Below are 21,798 nucleotides of genomic sequence, written 5' to 3' on the forward strand. Positions count from 1 at the left end.
CGATTTTGGTATGAATAGTCAGTCTCGCAGAGCCCCTCCTCCTTACTCCTCATTGATCCTTTGATTTTTTTTATACTTTAGGTTAGCTTTACTTGTCCTTCTTCCAGTGATTCTAGTATTATTGTTTGCAAACGGATCACTTGATTGGGAATATCTTGAAGTGAAACAGTCAACAGTCTCCAACTGCTGAAATATTCTTTCTGGTTGCTAATTTTTTTACCACTTTGATCCAATATTGCTTTTTTATAAATAACCCTAATTGTGAAGACATCTATTTGACCGTTACCTGTATTTACAAATGGAAATAAAGTGATACAGACAGTGTTACTTGGTTTTCAATAACGTACAGAATGTGTTTTTATTTTAACAGAAATCAGCGCTTCACTGGAGAAGATCCCCCATAAACAACTTACAGAATTGCAATATGAGCTGGAGCCTGGGAGCGCCTCATTACCTGAAGAATCAAATCCAACTCCGACCACTACAAGCCAACAGCATTATAGAATGTTCCTCAAGAGGAAAAAGAGGGCCATCTTGTTTCCCAGTGGTGTCAAAGTATGTCCGGACGAGACATTTGAACAGGCTCTTCTTAATTATTTGAAGTTTTTTAAACTCAGGGGTAAGTCAACGAAGAAACAAACCCTGATGGTATTCATATATACCGTATTTGCTCGATTATAAGACGAGGTTTTTTTCAGAGCAAATGCTCTGAAAAATACCCCTCGTCTTATAATCGGGGTCGTCTTCTAATCAGACCTCAAATAGAGGTCTGATTAGGAGACTAAGATCCAGATCCCCCGCACCGCTGCAGGGGACCTGGATCCTCCTGTCGTCGCCCCCCCCCACACACACACACACTTACCGGTGCTTCCGGAGGTGAAGTTGGCAGCGGGGGTTTGTATGCGTCCGTCGCAAATACCTTCCCCGACTGTCAGAGATCAGAGTTCAAGAGTTCCTGATCTCTGAGAGCCGGGGAAGGTATTTGCGACGGACGCATACAAACCCCCGCTGCCAACTCCACCTCCTTCCGGCTGCCGCGGAATGAGACGTCAACCCGCTGCCCCGGCAATACAGCAGGAAATTGGAAGCACCGGTAAGTGTGTGTGTGTGTGTGTGTGTGTGTGTGTGTGTGTCATTTCTGGAATGCCTTACACCCCTATATGCCACTCTGGCACTTAGGGGGTTAAAAGGCATATTATGGGGCAGAGTGGCATATAGGGAGGTATAAGGCATTTCAGGAGGCAGAGTGGCGTTAAGGGGGCATTTAATAGTGCACTCTGCCTCCTGAAATGCCTTATACCTCCCTATATGCCACTCTGCCCCATAATATGCCTTTTAACCCCCTAAATGCCAGAGTGGCATATAGGGGTATAAGGCATTTCTGGAGGCAGAGTGCTCTATACAATGCCTTTTAACTCCCTTAATGCCACTCTGCCTCCTGGAATGCCTTATACCTCCCTATATGCCACTCTGCCCCATAATATGCATTTTAACCCCCTAAATGCCAGAATGGGATATAGGGGTATAAGGCATTTCTGGAGGCAGAGTGGCACATAGGGGGTCAAAAGGCATACCATGGGGCACAGTGGCATATAGAGGGTTAAAAGGCATATCATGGGCCACAGTGCCATATTGGTGTGGAAAGCCTGGGGGCAGATGTGCGTAACTGGGGGACAGGTTGGAAAATACAAGAAATAAAAACAAAAAAAAAATATTTTTCTCAATCATAGCTTTTATTAAAAAAAATAGTTTACATGAATTAACATTTACTGGTAAAACTTTTTTCCTTTAGGGTCGTCTTATATTCAGGCTTTTTCTTTTTTTCCTAAGTTAATATTCAGATTTTGGGGGGTCGTCTTATAATCAGGGTCGTCTTATAATCGAGCAAATACGGTATATATATATATATATATATATATATATATATATATATATATACTGTATGCTAGGATATTACAGCACCAGAGGGGTTTTAATGAACACTCTGGGCCTGTTTCCAGAACACAGATCTAAGTGAACCCATGCATTAGAGAGTGAGACATAGCAGTAATCAGCACAGCAGGGATCTCAGAAGAAGATTATTACTATCTGCCTGGCACTCCTGCCGTTACTGGGATAGTGATGGCTGCTTATGCTATTAGCCTTTATACCTGGCACATGTCACAACCTGGCCCTGTTTGAACCCTTTATATGTAAACTGATTTACTATGTTTGATGTCCAGATTTCACAAAAAAATATTAATAGGAACTCTCACACAGAGATAAATAGCTGGGCAAAAGTGTCTTACAATGTATGCGGTCTAATATACCTTAACACAGTGCAACATTTGAGCTTGTGTTGCTGTGGAGGGCTTCAATACATAATCTGTTCCTTGGGACAGAAAATGTGTGGTTAATAAGTCATGAGACTGTGCAGTTAAATCAATAGCACAATGAAAGTGATTTGGCAGAAGCTATATGTCAAATATCTCCAAATATGCCATGTAGGTCAAGTTGCAATACTTGCAATAGAGAGCAGCAGCACAAACACGGACTGAGGATTAAAATACGGGCTACTCAAAGATATTATAAATACAATTTGACAGAGACAAATTAACCTTTTCATTGCCAGATGAAATGTAATATTTGCCAGAATTGAAATGGACGACTGTTATAATGTAGTTTATGTAGTCAATATGAATACAATTTAGTATAATAATTGATAATAATAATTATCATTATTATTGCATTAATAACTATAAGAAAGGATATCAAAATAAGTAAAAAAAGAGCAATAAAAAATCCATAATTTAAAAAGGTGCTGTCATTGAAAGGTTATCATCAAAACCTTGCTACTGTTTCTCCACGGTTGGCGCGCTTCCTGCTGCAGGGCACTGGCATATAATGTCATATCTGGCGATCTCCAAAAGCAGGGTATGCACAGAACATGAGGGAAGACATGTTAAGGGTGGTCCCCTAAGGTAAGCCTGGGCCAAGTTGTATGTACCCCTTTTGCACAGTGTTCAAGATGGTCCTGTGCATAGAATTTGGAATATACATGTAAAGACTTCAGTTTGTATAAATGGGATCTTTCATCACCTTTACAACTGGTTTAGCTTAATTGAACCCAGTTGTTCAAGTATTTTGAACTCAAAAGGTTTGTGACAATAAAGGATCATAGCAGCTCAAGCATCAGACCTCATCTTGAGGTGAAAACAGGACTCAGTTTAATCGTAAACACAGCTTTATTTAAACAGTACAAGGGGTAATTTACATACAATAGACACAGCAAGCCACACACAGTACTCCATCAGGTCCTCCTTTGCACACGGCTCAGTATTTGCACTCAGCCCACCTCAGCTCAGTAGGGGGTCGGTGTAGTCTGTGGGGAGGATAGTAAACACAGCGTTTCCATGACTTCTGGCTGAAACCTGCTGGATATCAGATCCAGGTGCAAATACTGGCCATAGAGGTCTCTGTCCTGCAAGTCCTGGCCCGATGGAGAGTAAAACACCACACATAAACCCCCTAACAAAATGCAGGCGCCCCAAATCTGTTTCCGAGCACCACAGTCTTTAGAGTCTCTTGTACTTTGGGAAATGTGGCACTCCATACCAGGGCCCATAGTCTGTAGGAAGGAGGCTGGCACTCAGTCCCCTCCAGGAGCCCATGGCACGGAGGCTTCCATGACACAACATAACTATACTTTGTAGTTTTTTTATTTGCATTCAGAGTATGTTAAATTAAGCTGACTAAACAGCTTGCATGTCTTTTAATGGGGGATGTATGATTTAACTGTGATTAACAGAGGTGTTACACAGCAGAACATCAGTTATACAAGACTGGTAATCTTCATGTTAGGGAGTAAATAGGGTTCAGATATTGATACTCATGTACATCTAGAACACATGAAGTTGTGATGTAGAAAATAAATAAGGACATTTTATGAAACATGATCATGTATCCATGGAAACATTAAAGATAGGTATTTCAGTGTATTCTTTGTGTTTGATAATCGTAACATTTTCTTTAATGGACAAAAAAATTCACTGTATCCCCAACTTGACCTCTGACGTTAATCTGATGGGCTCACTCAAGTTTTTAGCTTAGAATGAGTGAGAAAGCAGAAGGGAGAGAAGGGGGCAAACACTGATGTTCTCACAGGACGTAGCAGGAACATCTGTACACCTTCTCCTGTATGTGTGTTGAATTAACTTTGCCGTGTATAATGTCTGACCCCTCAGCAGCTGCCAACACACTAATTAATAATTACTTTCATTGGGACACTAGTATTTAATGGATGGGATATCAGTAGAACTAAATAATACCCCCTTGTTTCCAGTAGCATCCCTAAAAATTTTAATTTCTAGGTTAGTCTTTAACTTTCCGTAAGGGAACATTATTATTATTTATTGATTTATGAAGCATCATATTCTGCAACACTGCACAATGAGTAAACTGACCATAGCAGATGCATAACGTAAGAATTTTCCCTTACAGAAACATAAGGTTAAGCTTGTAATGTTGCTTGTAAGTAGTGAGAGTCTATTGATGCTACTTAACTGGTTGAAAACACTCACTGAGTGTGGATCTCCAAGAACGCTATTTGACAAGTAGGTCATTACCTCAGTTTTATCTGGTTGTGAAAGTTTTCCGACCACTTGATAGTAAGCCAGATTGTCTGTTTAAGTACTAGCTTGTGGGTTATTTATATACAGAAAGGGATTGCACTGTGCTGCTAACTGTACACTCAAAGGAATAAACAAATCCAAAATACCGGTAAATAAGGAAGAATAGAGTAGAAGAATTGTGCATGGCTATACTAAAAAATGGGGAAATTGTCAATCATTACCTACATTTTAAGTCCATAAGCAACATGTTAGGCAATTCATGTCTGCAATGGGTCTATGTCACTCCCCTGCGGCTTGGCTTCTGTTGGCGCTTATCATGTACCTGTCAGTTCCTCTGGACCCAATGGGTGTCCATCTGTACCAGTTCCTCAGTGGGTAGTACTTACAGGCATCAACAGATGATGCGCCCCACACTGCATCTCCCCAGCGGTGACCATCGATAATGCATGGGTGAAAACTGAGCCTTACCAAAAGGAGCTCCGCATCAGTTACAGCAGAATCTCTGGGTTTTAGCTTTAGCTTGTTATTTAGACTTCACTGCTGATATCTATCTTTTGTACTGCCTACCCGATTATACAACCTTGAACATACTGATACGTTTTCCTCATTGGTACCTTTGGCAGATGACTCTACAGATTCTGACCTCAGCTTTGTCTCTGACCCCTACTTAATTTCTACTTCCATTGTATTATATGGGAAGCATGGTGTGTCTCATAGGCTTGCTCCACATTATAAAGGGTTCCTTCTGGATATTTTTCTAGGATCTGGAAAACTATCAGGGGCAAAACATCTTTCTGTGGGTGAAATAACATTTGTAAACAAAAGAGGTCTAAGTAAATGGCATGACCCCCATTAACTTCTTTAAGGCTGTATACTAGATTTTTGTGTTTTTTTTGTGGAGAAGGTAGAATTTGTGAAGCAGTGGGACTAAAGTGGGATTATATCTCCCTGTACACTTTCCACATGCTGCTGGTGAGTACTTTGGGCTGTGATCTAAGGGCAGGGTTCTCTATACATTAATCTAATTATGAAGTCTGAATAAAGACATGATTTTTCACATCTGTAGTATTCTCAACCATCAAAGTCAAAATTCCACCAGATCTGAGTTTAAGGGGATAACTCATGGCCTCAAACCCATTCAAATACTGCTAGATGTTTTTTGATGTAAAAGACGTTTTCACTGCCTAAGCAGATGATGAGAGTTTTATTACTGAGCATAAGCTCTAGCCCTGCTATAAACGGCACCTAGACTTTGGGACAATGTTTTTTTGTGCAGCTGCTATTTTGTAGTAGATGAAAAGCCATGGTGGACAAAGTCAGGAAGCCCCAACATTAAGGATAAATACACTGACATCAGAGTATGTATGTAATACAATCAGCATACATGATAATTTTACAAACCACTGGGAATCAGGTCTAAAAAGTCTGGGGACAACAATCTTCTGCCTCCTTGATGTTGCTTAGATCGTAGATTACTCTACAGGACTGACACGTGGCTGATGGGTCACACTCAAACTAAATTTGGTTGTTACCAAGCTCCGTGTGTATTCCATGCTTCTACCGTATTTTCCCTCTGTGTAATAATTTGGAAAATAAAACATTAAAATGAAGTCTACTCTGTAGTGTTCAGCTCAGAGAAAGCAGTCACATTATCTGGCAAACAAGCAGGAATATGACACTGCTTCAGCATCTCATGGTACAGTTGATGTGAGGAATGGCCTGACTGTGCAGCTTTTGACCTCTCGCAGCTCCATTTCAAAGGCTTGCGCTAGCCATCTCACATAACTGGAGAGTTCCCTCTTTGTTTATGGCAATAAATAAGGACTAAAATGTCTAATATTGTAATTTCTTATTTTTCATCTGGGTTCATTTACATGTATTTAGACTCCTCTGCACATGTGCTGAGTGTTATTTTTACCTTTTACAGAGTGCTAATGGAGCTTAAACTAGACATCTTTTTACTCTCTACAAAATCTGACTAAAATGTATGAATTTACCATGTGCTATATTTCTTGTGACCTCGAATTGTGGCATTTCTTAGCTGCCAGTGTCTAGAATTGTCTATGTTATTTGTCTATGTGGAACATCAAATGAGGTAGAAAATGGACAGACAAAAAGATTAGGCCAAATAGTTTTTATCTACTATCAAATGCTATGTGCTTTAATATATTTCTCTGCTTGCCATCAACATGCATTAAAACTTAGCCGCATCCTGCTTGCATTCTGGATCACCACGGAATCACTACAGGAGGGAAACCGGCATTCTTTATTGCAGCTTTCTACCGAAGACACAGTCCACGTCACAACTGCAAAGATGGTCCATTAAACACACACATTGGAATTGTATACCATTAAACATCATGGCATGTAGATAACCACTAACATTATACAGCATGCATTTAAATACTCAGAGCCACACAGCACCGCATGTTGATTCTTACTGTCTTACATACTTATGATCATTACACAGCATTGTATGTCAATTACAATGATGTAGATACTCTGTACCATTGTACAACACAGCATGCTCATTGTCATTGTGTAGATACAGTATCATTGCTCTAGAAACTCCATTGTACAGCATGACATATTAATTCCCACCACTATAGCTACTAGAAGACATTATGTAACATGGCATGTTCATCTCGTGTTGTAGATATTCAGTACCATAATAGAGCACCATATGTTCTTTTGCAGTGCTGCAGATACAGTGCTGTGAAAAATGATTTACCCTTTTTTTCTGTATTTTTGCATATTTTTGCATGCATCGAAGGAAAAAAGCTATGCAACCATAACTGGCCCTATGTGAAAAAGTAATTGCCCCCTTAGTTACTAATTCAATCAATTAACCAAATGTAATTGATAACTGGGTTCGATTTCACTAGCCACAACCAGGCATGATTACTGCCAGATCTGTTGAATCTAAACTTTAATTAAATAAATTAAAATATAATAAGAATTCTTGCAAAGTGAAGTAGGCTAAAGGGTCTCAAAAAGCAGAAAAGAATAAAAACTGCAGTGTTCATGATTCCACAATAGAAAAGAGACTGTGCAAAAACGGCTCCTCTAACATTTGCCAAAACATTTTGATGGCCCCCAAGACTTTTGGGATAATAGTCTGTGTACTAAAAGCGGAAAAAGTTAAAAAAACTTCCTGAAAAACATGTTTCTCATTACATCTGGCGTAAAGCTAACGCAGCATTCCACAATTAGAACATATCAACAGTCAAACATGGTGGTCGTAATGTGATAGTCTGAGACTGCTTTAGGATCTGTCGGTCTTTACCTAATTGATGGATCATGAATTCTGCTCTCTACCAGGAAATACTGAAGGAGAATATCTGGCCATTAGTTTGTGACCTAAAGCTCAAGCCCAGTTGGATCATGCAGCATGCAAATGATCTGAAGCGCACAAGAAAGTCCACCTCTGGTTGGCTCAAATTAGACAAAATGAATGTTTTGGAGTGGCCTGGTCAAGTTTTGAGTTGAATCTGATTGAGATGCTATAGCGTGACCTTAAAAAGCATGTGACACTTAAAAACCCAATGTGGCTTAATTAAAATAATTCTGCCAAGAAGAGTAGGCTAATCCCCACAGCAATGTTAGGGGATTTAGGGGGGAATTACTTTTCACATGGGTGATATAGGTTTTAATTAACTCTTTACCTTTAATAAATGACATGATCATTTAAAAGTTATTGTATGTATGAATGTCAGTATGTGTGTACTTATGTTACTGTATGTGTGTATGTCAGTATGTTAGCGTGTCTGAGTATGTTTGTACTATGTTTGTGTGTATAAGTATGTTAGTATCAGGGGCGTGCTGGCCCAGGGGACAATTGAGGCTGCAAAGCAGGGCTGTGGTTAAGGTAGGGATGTCTATAAGTATGTTACTGTGTGTGTAAGAGGAGCTTGAGGACCCCAACTTTATGTCTCGCAGGGGGGGGGGGCCCAATATCTTTTTTATGCCACTGATTGCGTAGATAATCTTTGCCATAACAAAGCATGGTAAGTTCACCCTCAGTGTTGTAGATACCATTAAACTGCATTGCATGTTTATTCCTAATGTAGTAGATCCTCAGTACCATTTTACTGTATGTACAGCACATGTTATTCATATCCAGTGTTGCAGATGCTCAGTACCATTATACAACATAGCATATTCATTACCAATGTTGTAAACCCTCAGTACCCTTTTGCTGTATGGAATGTTCCTTCTCTTTGTACACTCTCAGTGTTATAGATACTAATTACGGTAACATAACATGGCATGTGCATTCCAAGTGTTGTAGATACTCATCATTACCATTATATAGCATGGCATGTGCGTTTCCAGTGTTGTAGATACTCATTACCATTTTATTGCATGGCATGTCTATCCACAATATTGTAAATATTCATCAGTATTATATAGCACAGCGTGTCTGTCCCCAGTGTTGTAGATACTCATTACCATCACAAAGCATTGCATGTTCATCCCTAGTGTTGGAGGTCCTCATTAACATTATATAGCATTGCATGTCCATTCCTAGAGTTCTAGATACTCATTACCATTATATAGAATGGCATGTTCAATACCAGTGCTATAGATACTCATTACCATTTTATAGCCTGGCATGTGTTTCCAGTGTTGTAAATACTCAATACCATTATATAGCATGGCATGTTTATCCACAGTGCTATCGATACTCATTACCATTTTATTGCATGGCATGTGTGTTTCCAGTGTTGTAAATACTCAATACCATTATATAACATGGCATGTTTATTCACAGTGTTATAGATACTCATTACCATTTTATTGCATGGCATGTTTATCCACCTTATTGTAAATATTCATCAGTATTATATAGCACAGTATGTCCGTTCCCAGTGTTGTAGATACTCATTACCATCATAAAGCATTGCATGTTCATCCCTAGTGTTGGAGGTCCTCATTAACATTATATAGCATTGCATGTCCATTCCTAGAGTTCTAGATACTCATTAACATAATATAGAATGGCATGTTCAATACCAGTGTTATAGATATTCGTTACCATTACATAGCATGGCATGTTTATCCACAGTGTTATAGATACTCATTACCATTTTATAGCCTGGCATTTGTGTGTTTCCAGTGTTGTAAATACTCAATACCATTATATAGCATGGCATGTTTATCCACAGTGTTATAGATACTCATTACCATTTTATTGCATGGCATGTTCATCCACAGTGTTATAGATACTCATTACCATTTTATTGCATGGCATGTTTATCCACAGTGTTATAGATACTCATTACCATTTTATTGCATGGCATGTTTATCCACATTATTGTAAATATTCATCAGTATTATATAGCACAGTATGTCTGTTCCCAGTGTTGTAGATACTCATTACCATTATATAGAATGGCATGTTCGACCCCAATGTTTTAGATACTCGTTACCATTTTATTGCATGGCATGTGTGTTTCCAGTGTTGTAAATAATCAATACCATTATATAGCATGGCATGTTTATCCACAGTGTTATAGATACTCATTACCATTTTATTGCATGGCATGTGTGTTTCCAGTGTTGTAAATACTCAATACCATTATATAACATGGCATGTTTATCCACAGTGTTATAGATACTCATTACCATTTTATTGCATGGCATGTTTATCCACAGTGTTATAGATACTCATTACCATTTTATTGCATGGCATGTTTATCCACATTATTGTAAATATTCATCAGTATTATATAGCACAGTATGTCTGTTCCCAGTGTTGTAGATACTCATTACCATTATATAGAATGGCATGTTCGACCCCAATGTTTTAGATACTCGTTACCATTTTATTGCATGGCATGTGTGTTTCCAGTGTTGTAAATAATCAATACCATTATATAGCATGGCATGTTTATCCACAGTGTTATAGATACTCATTACCATTTTATTGCATGGCATGTGTGTTTCCAGTGTTGTAAATACTCAATACCATTATATAACATGGCATGTTTATCCACAGTGTTATAGATACTCATTACCATTTTATTGCATGGCATGTTTATCCACATTATTGTAAATATTCATCAGTATTATATAGCACAGCGTGTCTGTCCCTAGTGTTGTAGATACTCATTACCATCACAAAGCATTGCATGTTCATCCCTAGTGTTGGAGGTCCTCATTAACATTATATAGCATTGCATGTCCATTCCTAGAGTTGTAGATACTCATTACCATTATATAGCATGGCATGTTCAATCCCAGTGTTGGAAGTACTCAGTACCATTTTATAGCATGACATGTTTATCCCAGTGTAAATATTCATTACCATTATATACCACTGCATGTTCATTTCTAGTTTTGTGGTCACTCTTTACCATTACGTAGCATGGCATGTTATACACCACTACATGTTAATGCCCACTCTTGTAGATACTAATACCATTATATAACATTGCACAACCATCCCCAGTGTTGTAGATACTCAGTACGATTATTTAGCATGGCATGTATATTCCCCGAGTTTAAAATATTCATCCCCATTATATAATACGGCATGTTCTTTCTCAGCATTGCTTAGGATCGTGTAGATACTCAGCACCCTTGTAAAATTGTGATATTTGAATTCTCCAAGTTTAGAATATAAATGTTTATCCCCAGTGTTGTAGATACTTAGTACTACCATTATATACAACAACATGCTCATGCCCAATGTCCTAGATACTCATTACTATCCTACAGTATGTTATGTCCATTCCCAGTGCTGTAGATACTCATTACCTTAGAAAGAAACAGAGGCACATATTTTACAATATACAACATACCTATAGAATTACATACAAAACATTCAAAAACCTTCCTAGAGGGTCTTAGCTCTTTCAGTCCTGGTGTTTAAGCTATGGATTAAATGTTTGCTATCTGGGGTTCATTCGCTAAATAACGAGTTTACACAAACAAGTTTTGGGTGGTTTGATTATTTGAACTCACAGTCTTCATTATACATGGCTGTGCCATATATAAGGTTCTTCCAGGGCAAACAAGACATGAACACATAACACTTTTTACAGACAAGCAACATTGACAAACAAAACAAAAGTAACAAGATTACAAAGTTTTATACACATACAAATAAATAACTTTTCTTTGTCATTTTTGTTATTGACAACAATCACAAAAAATGCAACAGTAGGTAACAGCACAACTTACCTTAGGAAACTCCAATATAACCGAATGATGGTGAGCAATTTATTAGTGGTCAGTATATTACTTTATTAACTGTTTAATTTCTGTTCAGTATGTCAAGAAACGGTCTGGGAAGTTTTCAAGATATTCTGGGACCGGCTACCAGACCAAACAGAATATCAGCGCTGGATGCGATTGTGTGAAGGTGGCACCATGACGCCATTTGAAATAGGGACCAACTTTAGCAGGTCTGAAGAACATCACAAATTGGTCAGAGAGGTAAATAAATAAATAACTTAAAAAAAATGAATACTTGGAATTTATGAAGCAAACAGGCTATGGATTTATTGTGACCAATAAACAAAAGAGCCTAAATAAAAAAAAATCATACAGATATTAGCATTCAATGAGAATACTAGTAGTAAATCTGATGTAGGATGCTAATGGAACATCGGGCATAATGCAGGCTCCTTAGATGAGCTGGAATCCAAAGGCCAATCTTTTGGTCGCAACAGGAGAAAGTTAGTACGATCCATGAGTTAGCCTCACCTAGTTCACCATTAGTCAATACACTTCACAGTTTGGTCATGCTCCTCTCCATCTTTTCTATGCCCCAACCACAATGCCTTTATTTTATTTTTGTTGGCCGGTGACATTGGTCTTTGTGTCTACTAGGCACATCTCACACGGAAAGCTCCAATTGTTTACACCATTACAATGATCTACAAAGTTATCTTGAGCTCTTGCAGACCTGGACACTTGTTTGCATATTTCAAATAGCAAATATTTTTCCGGTCACTTGGTCTAAGCTCCGGAGCTGATGAACAGTGTTGTTGTTCTCCGAGCAGAGCTCTTGCTTAATGAGGTATTTATTTACTGAGTTATGTGTTAGTGTTTGTTCCTGGTACCGATAGTTTTAATGAGAGGTCTCGAGATGCAGTCATGCTCAGGGGAAATGCTAGTGGTAGGTTTATGGCACATGTTATAAGCATCACTTCAGGACTTTTTGTAACATATTAATACTCATAATAATGATCTCAGTGATTGTATATTTAAGATGTATTTTGATACCCATGGGCAACTTGTCGTTTACCTCTGATGTAACTGAGGTATAGCTAAAATGCTTTTTTTCTTAACTTCTTGCAGAAACTGGATCTTAGTAAACAAACAGGGAGCAGGTAGGTCCCAGTGTGTGGTGTGTACTAATAATAGGTATATGACATAAATATGCTGCTGGTATCAAAGCTAGATTGTTCTGGAATACCACCCCATTTTTGGCCTATTAGTTTTAATTCCATTACATACAATATAATATAGCTATTTAAATACTACCATTCCTTGCCATACCATAACCACTGCCTCTTTGGCCCTAGGTTGACCACATCAGCCAGGAAACATATCATTTTGCACGTTGCTTTCAACACATAAAAGTTCTGCCTTGCTGTTTGGTGGATGCAGGCCATTCCTTCCATAGGTAATGCCCATGCACCTCTTTCTACTTCCATCTGCTTCCAGAAGCAGATGTGATAATCTTGCCACGGTCTCAAGTTATGGCACTTGTATGATGTAAAAACTCATGGAAAGGAACAAATTACCAAGTTATACACCACTCACCAGGACAGCACTTTACCTGCACTGGTCAGCAACATTTGAAAAGGGTATTTTTCCTGAAAATCATGGCTGATGTGGTTGCCCTTTTTGTCCTCTCCCTTACTCAACCCTAACACGCCACTCTCCTATGTAACGCCCTCTCCCTTACTCGAGCCTAACACATCAATCTCCTATGTAACATCCTCTAACTTACTATACCCTAACACACTAATATCCTATGTAACACCCTCTCCCTTACTCAACCCGAACACACCAATCTTTTGTATAACATCCTCTCCCTTACTCAACCCTAACACGCCACTCTCCTATGTAACGCCCTCTCCCTTACCCGACCCTAACACAGCAATCTCCTATTTAACACCCTCTCCCTTACTCAACCCCAACACACCAATCTCCTATGTAATGCCCTCTCCCTTACTCGACCCTAACACACCAATCTCCTATTTAACGCCCTCTCTCTTACTCAACCCCAACACACCAATCTCCTATGTAACGCCCTCTCCCTTACTCGACCCTAACACACCAATCTCCTATGTAACGCCCTCTCCCTTACTCAACCCTAACACGCCACTTTCCTATGTAACGCCCTCTCCCTTACTCAACCCTAACACGCCACTTTCCTATGTAATGCCCTCTCTTACTCAAGCCTAATACACCAATCTCCTATGTAATGCCCTCTCCCTTACTCAACCCTTACATACCAATCTGCTAAGTTATATAAAGATGGACAAAGAAATAAGGGTTATATCTATAAAGATAAAGTAATCTTTCTTTTATATATCAGCTTTATTACGACTTAAATGTTTTTTCTTTTTTTTTTAAATATGCAATCTATTTATTGTTTTTTTTGTTTTTCTTCTTAAGTTCTTGCACTGGCTGGTCATGTGGGTGAGTGATTTTATAGAAAGTTAATATTGCTTCTTCAATTTTTTCTGCCTTTAGTATTTGAATTATTTTATATTTCCACAAAAATAGCACGAAGTCAAATTGTTTTTTCCAAGGGCAAGTAGACACCACCAAGCCTTCAGAACATAGACTTCCCATGCATACTCCAAAGATTCTCCTGTCCGACCTATGCTATTACTTGTTTAAATATAATGTTTTAAACTATCAGTTATGCCCATACAGAAAAAAAATATGCTGGAAGAAATTCTGTCTGTAAACACGTGATTATACATGGAGTCAAATTGGGGACAAATTATCCAAGCTACAATATATCGTAGTTAACCAGTCTCTGAAGAATTCCCAGATTTGGCCTCGATGCAGATCTATTCTACATATTTGTCCCACAGCATTTGTGCTACTTTAATGCAAAAAGAACACTGTGTTCATTATATATATATATATATATATATATACATATATATATATATATATATATATATATATATATATATATATTTATATATACATACAAATGGTGTGCCTTATTGTTCAAGGTGCCTTATTGTGTCAGTGTGAAGCATGTTTTACATATAGTATAACATTTTCATTATTTGTGTGTATCTTACTTTCTAAATGATGTCATTTGGGACCGGAGTCACAGCATCCCAGGCTATCTTTTCTTTTTCATTGAATACCTTATTTTAATAGCTCACTGAGAAGGAACAATTAAGTTAATACTGGTTTTAAAATACTTTCCGGTATTTAAAGTAGATCGATGTTGCTATAAGTTAAGGCTAGGCAGGGCCGTGCATGATGCCATTGACTGTAACTATCACTCATTATTAGAATGGAGGCATGCAAGCAAGAGAGATAATGTGGCTACTAGAGGGGCTTCCCACTAGTTCAGAAAGGATGGGAAACAGAGGAATCTGTTATTTAGGTCTCACAGTGTCACGCTTGTCAGGTTTTCTTCTTATTTGAACTAATACGGTGAAGACTTATTTTTTTAAAAAAATGCATTTGCACTAATAAGGGGTAGTGGGCTTTTTGTACTTTAAATCTTCCCCTTAATATTTGTATTCTATGCTCCAGAGCTAGGAAACTGTAACCGAGTTGATCACCAAATGATTACATTGCAAGGGTTCGTGCAGAACATTTTAACTCTTGGTGTCTTGGTGCACGATAAGCATTTCAATGAAGGCTCTATATAGTGTATAGGTAAATTGGTGAAGCAACTCTCACCACATTAATCATGCATAATGTGGAGCAAACTCAGCCCTTGTTGCTGGAGAAGGTCAGTGGGGTTCACAATGCATAGTGAATTTTGAAACTGAGCTGTTTTATTTTACCTTGAACTCACAGTTTAGGGAATAAGCCGCATTATCTCCAATTTCACTCGATGTAGCCAATGTTGTGTGTATACAATGCATGAACACTGGTTGTATGTCAGTTGCTGTACCTCCAAGTTATTTCCTTTTGCTTTATTTTAAATAACATTCTGCAGAGATACTGCTCCATGGCTTCACCTGTGCAGGTAAGCAGCGACGCCTTTACAACCACAGGGTGGAAGGTGATGTGTAGTTGCTGGTCAACAAACATATGTTAGGCTATATTGCATACATGCATACCGGAGAACTTTCTAAACGAGCTGACCTTCACACTCTTGAAACATTAGACCTTTAATAGCTCAATAGACATCAGTCACCTGCATTAAAAATGGAATATCAACCACAACATACTGAGATTGGGGCCAAAACCCTGAGACTCAGGATCAAACCTTGGGAGTTCCCAGGTATGCATGTATGTAATCCACGTATGTATTCTGGTCTTTTTAGTAACAATACCCTGAGTCGGCAATAATTTTAGTCATTTATTGAATCATCACCCTTCCTTAGTCTTCCTAAGAAGGAGACCAGAGTCTTTAGCTGAAGCGAATACCTTTTATTGGGCCAGCATAGAAAAATATGTAGTTATATGCGCTTTTGAGATCTTCTTCATTCCTTTTACCCAGACTTGCCCGAAAGTAGGACTAGGAACAAAAAAAAAAAATCAGATAGCACTCTAGTGCCCACAATGGCACCCTTAATGGCATCAAACTAAACAGCTGGGGTTCTTTGGCTATCTATTGGGAAGACCTTACTGCAAGATGTTTCTGTGTTCCATTATTTTAATGGCGTTCCTCAATTGTTATCTAATAAGCCAAGTTTTCACTCTGCAGCACACAGAAGGCATAGTTCCTGTTTGGAAATCTTATGACATTAAAGAGTGCCAAATCAGATCTGATCTATAGAGGAAAATTTGCTCATGCCCCCATCACTAAATTCTCCATAGCTTTTTGGCAAGGACTCCATTAGCATGATATTCAGTTAATCATGACAATAGTAATTTAAGTAATATTTGTATCTATTCATATCTATAATACTTAATATTTGTACTCTATGTTGCAGAGCTGCTTCGAGGAGACAGTAATATATTAATGTAGCTCAGTACACATTCTAGTTTACACAACTCACTATTCATCACCAAATGCAACACTTTTATTTTTTTAGAATGCAATGCACAGTGAACGGAAATATGTATTTATAATGTGCCAAATCATTGTATAAATGTTAATGTCTCTCTTGTAATTTGTAGAACGAACTTTAGGACCTGGGAATTATATTGCACTATTACATCATTATACAGCTACTTTATGATTCTTTTATCAAGAAGGGAAAATAAATGGACCTTAACATTACTTTTTTAGATGCTGCATTTATAATTGTTAAATACTTCACATTTAAAAGGACAAACACAAAGTCTATTTCTCTTGATAAATGCTCTGAATATTTTGAGACAAATGTTTTTTGCTTAAATTGTGCTTGGATTAAATTTACTAAATATCAGCTTCTTCTTTCTCCAGGGAGAGGAGTGGCTTTTGGCCATGCCCACTTTCTACTATTTCCCTCCCACTCCATGCCCAATAAAGGCTGTCTGGTGTGCCTAGCCCCACCCCTTCATGAAGCCACTCCCCAGAAAAGGGAATGCTTGGGGTAGCCTTGCCTGTGAGGTTCTCAAGTATGCAGGTCACCAAAAGGGATCCCCAGCATACCTCACATCAGAGATCTTCATGTAACTAGAACACTTTAACTGTTGAGGTAGCTTCTCCTCCTGAGGGCGAGTGCTAGGCTATGATGTCATGATCCAGTGTTTCTTATTTTCTTCTGTTCTTTGAAGATACTGTTGGATTAACATTGTTATTGTTGTGTATTTTTCAGTTCGGAAGTAACAGAAACACCTCCAGCCCAAGATATTACATCGTTTCAAGGTATATCTGCCCATTGCTTGCATCCATACATACAGCAGAATGGCATTGTGGGATTTTTTTTTATAAACAGAATAATACATGGTTTTCTTCATCTCCTTAATCTTTTTTTTATTTGCCTTACAAAAAAAAATGGTTGATGAAAACAGATTTGCTATCTAGAATTAAGTAAAATTCCATTTGCCTTGATATTTTCACAAAATGCTTTTTTAAAAAAAATAAAATAAATACATTTGATTTTGCATATAAGGGGTTTGTTGGGGTTTATTCACTGGCATGTAACAACAAATTTGTCTGTATGTTATCCAGGGGCAACTAAACTCTTCTAACTAACCACACGCACACTAACACACACATCCAGATGCTACCACACTAGATTTTCAATGCTAACACACAGTAACACCTCTACAACAATGCACTCACTAACATAACCAGACACAAACACTAACATAACACAGCATACACACTCACAAAACCCAGACAGACACACACAAACCCACATACCCAGTTAGACACACACACAACTCACTTACCCTGTCTTCAGCAACTTGCGCACACATGCGCTACTCCTATGCAACACAATGTTACGTGGCTCTGCTTAACCCAGCATTCTTGAAATTAGGGATATAAAGACTCGGGACTTACCTCTATATCCTTCCTCTTCAAGCATGATGCTTGCTCCGTCCTTCCCCCTCGATCCGCTCATGGAAAAGCTACAGTTTATTGAATAAATCCTACTGTATGATTTCTTTTTTTAGTGTTAATAGCACTGAAAACAAAAAGGTTTTAGTCATATTTGCCATGATTTCCTATTATTGCGTCTCATATGTGTACTGCAGATGCAGCTGCTAATGTACCATTCCCTTATGAAGTACCCGTTGAAAGCCATACAACAATGAAGATTTTGGAGCAGGAAGAAGCTGTAGATAACGTAAGTCTCATTTATTAATGGGACACTCCAGCCATCATATGCACTTTAATGCAAATGATAGCTGAGAGGTCCCTTTACATTCTGCACGTAATATACTTACCACCAGCACTAGCTCGGTGAATGCTATGGGCAACAATCGTTAAGCCATGGATAAATAAACGCACTTCACTCAGCTAAGTTCTTTTATTTATTTATTAATTTACTTCAAATTTGAGGAACGGATGTTAATGTATCCATACAATACAGTTGAATGAGCCTTCTTTTTAGTGGGGCTTTTGTGGGGTGTTCCCGGTCTGCAGTGGTCAGTACCTGTCAAAAGTGGTCCAAGGAAGAAAAAGGGGTGAACCGGCAACATGGTCATGGACAGCCAAGGCTCACTGATGCACGTGGGGGGCCCATGTGGTCATAGCCAACAGATGAGCTACTGTAGCTCAAATTGCTGAAAAATGTAATCTAATAGAAAGGTGTCAGAACACACAGTTTGTTGTGTATGGGACTGCGTAGCCGCAGAACAGTCAGGGTACCTAAGCTGACCCCTGTCTATTGCTGAAAGCGTCTACAATGGGCATGTGAGCATAAGAACTGGACCACAGTGAAATGGAAGAAGGTGGCCTGGTCTGATGAATGGCATTTTCTTTTAAATCACGTGGATGGCCGGGTACATGTGCGTCGCTTACCTGGAGAACACCAGGATGCATTTATGGAGACCCAACCTTGCCCCTTGGTCTACCTCTAACCACACACCCCACTATAGGTGCTCTGTTTTTTTTATATGATATGCAGTCCTGTGGTGCACACCATTTTTCAGAAGTACTCCAAGATACAAGAATAATGTAGATGGATCTCGAGAGAAAGAGAAGCATTTCTGCACATCTCTTTCTTTTGTCAATCTGTCTGCATATAAATGGTGGAGCCAATTTCGTTAACATTTGTACGAATCTGAATGCACAAATCTACTCTCTGCTACTTGGAAATTGGAAAAACTGTATAATTTGTCGCAGTAATTGAGTCTATCTAAATTTTTGGGCAAAATGTCCACTAAATGAACTAATAAATCAGTTTTGTTTTCTGCAGTTGGATAATGAGATTGTGAAGTTGACAGAGAAGCCTGTGAAGCTAACAGGGGAGAAGATGGTAGAATTTACTATACTACTTCTTGGCGAGGAGTATAACAAGGAATTAAGTGACCCGTCTTCAGAGTCATACCAGATGTTTAGAGCAAAGTTTATTGCACAGGTAAAGCAAAACATAACTAAACAACAACAACAAAAACGTGCATGAACATGCAACAACAATGAAATAATATTTCATACAAAATCACTTTATTTTCTTGCATCGCTTGAAAGCTAATATTTTTTAATGATATTTCCAATGCACTTTTAGAAGTTTGCCATATTTTGTAAACTTTATTTTATTTATTTTACAATAATAGTTCCCAGTAGCATACCAGGTATTATAACGAATGTTTATGGGTAATTGGAAGGCTGGTGTTATTTAATTTGGTAATTTGTGCAGACTTTATGAAATTCTTTTAATATATCTATTTTTCTCAGATAGTACAGACATGATTTTGTATCTTTTTATCAAGTGGTTAAATTTTGTTTCATCTAGTAATTGACACTAATAGAAAATATCACGCTATTTGCCATTATTAAATACAATTGGGTTAAATTCACATTACTTTGACTGGTAATAGCTTATTTTTTTTTCTACAGATGCAAAATGTATTTCAACATTTGCCAGGATACAAAACGATAATTGTGCAAAAATTAAGGTATGTTTAATGTAAAACAAAGCTGTATTAACTATGTCTTGATGTACATAACTGAATATGGCTTTAATATGGCTTTAATTGACTTTAACTTTTCTTTTATTCGCAGCCCATCACTACTGGATGACAGGTAAACTATAATGGATGAAAATAGTTTAGGGAACCACTATACAAGACCGGGCTAGTTGGTATATTATGAATGACAATCAGTGCTATGGAATTTCTAGAAATAAATCATTATAAAATGGTCCATGTTGACATTTTTAAATAACTGAGGACATGTACTATATTAGTTTTTCTCAAACTGATTTCAAACAAGTCATTTTTTATTAACCCGCACCCTTTTTGTAATCTACGCAACTGGGAAACTTAAAAGAGAACATAAATATTAACCTAATATATATTTCAAAATGTTTATAGAGACTGCATTCAGAAAACAGTGGCAAGTAGATTTAGGTATATGGCAGCCGTGTGCACGTATGTGAATAGCCTGGTATATGACAGTTTCACATACATTGCTTTTTTCATTCAGAGTTGGTGTGGAAGTACATTACGCTGTCATTTTTGATGGCGATGCAGAAGCAATTAGCAGTGCTACTTTGGACCTCATGAACCTTCATTCCAATAAAGTCGAAGACACTGTCCTTAACGATGTTGAAGATAATCCTACGGCTGTTTATACAGTCAGCAGCTTTAGAGATTATATCGTAGAAGCAATCTACAAACAAACATTGCTGAAAAATAATACATTTGTTTTAGATTATGACTCACTCCAGCTTATTAATGGTAAGTAACCTCTTCAAACAACCATATTGAAACATTTCATAAAATTCATAAAGCTTATGACGATATCAGTATGGCAGACATCTGGCAGAAATCTAGAAAGTCAATGAAATCTACCATAGAGTTTCCACAGTCTTGTGTTTATATTTTATAGTTTGTTAGCATGAAGGTATAATTTTGGGGGGCATGATCTATACATTGATCTAGCTAATTAGCTAAGAAATGTACAGGCTATTGTTTGTATTTGTTATTTCTTACTTCTTTTGAATCAGCAGCAAGAAATTAACAGATATAGGAAAGGCTGAACTTGATGGACGCATGTCTTTTTTCAGCCTATATAGCTATTTTGGAAATCAATGTTCATCATTTTCCTTCTTAAGTAATGCATTTAAGGTGTGGAATTTAAATCAGTAACATGTTTCTGATTCTCATTCTAATTACAGGTGTTTAAACACTTAGATGTTCATTTACTTATCCAAAGGGACCAATTGTTGCCTCCAATTTGTAAATTATCCCCTAAGTAATATGCTTGAAATTATTTCTTTTTTGTACTTAGTCAGAAATGCTTCCACATACCTTTACAATGAATGGACCACAGTAACTGAAAAGTCAACTTTCCCAAGGCCATCTACTGGAGATGTTGTAAGTACCACTGTTTTTTTTTTTTGTAGAAGATTGGGGGTCATAGCTTTCTTTACCTTATGTATCATCTTGTATCTTTCTTTTTATTTAAGTTCCC

General features: G+C 37.8%; 1 protein-coding gene across 1 annotated transcript in view; it reads left to right on the forward strand.

Moving 5' to 3' along the window:
* IMPG2 (interphotoreceptor matrix proteoglycan 2) overlaps positions 1-21,798 on the forward strand; it is a 31,252-nt gene that overhangs the window by 3,338 nt on the left and 6,116 nt on the right. Inside the window, exons 3-12 of the mRNA XM_053455980.1 lie at positions 371-619; positions 11,887-12,053; positions 12,921-12,952; positions 17,528-17,577; positions 18,414-18,505; positions 19,580-19,741; positions 20,221-20,279; positions 20,386-20,406; positions 20,809-21,062; positions 21,616-21,701. Coding sequence (XP_053311955.1) covers positions 371-619; positions 11,887-12,053; positions 12,921-12,952; positions 17,528-17,577; positions 18,414-18,505; positions 19,580-19,741; positions 20,221-20,279; positions 20,386-20,406; positions 20,809-21,062; positions 21,616-21,701 — 1,172 coding nt within the window. The remainder of the gene's footprint in view (positions 1-370; positions 620-11,886; positions 12,054-12,920; positions 12,953-17,527; positions 17,578-18,413; positions 18,506-19,579; positions 19,742-20,220; positions 20,280-20,385; positions 20,407-20,808; positions 21,063-21,615; positions 21,702-21,798) is intronic.

The sequence above is a fragment of the Spea bombifrons genome, chromosome 2, assembly GCF_027358695.1.
Source record: "Spea bombifrons isolate aSpeBom1 chromosome 2, aSpeBom1.2.pri, whole genome shotgun sequence".
NCBI lineage: Eukaryota > Metazoa > Chordata > Amphibia > Anura > Pelobatidae > Spea > Spea bombifrons.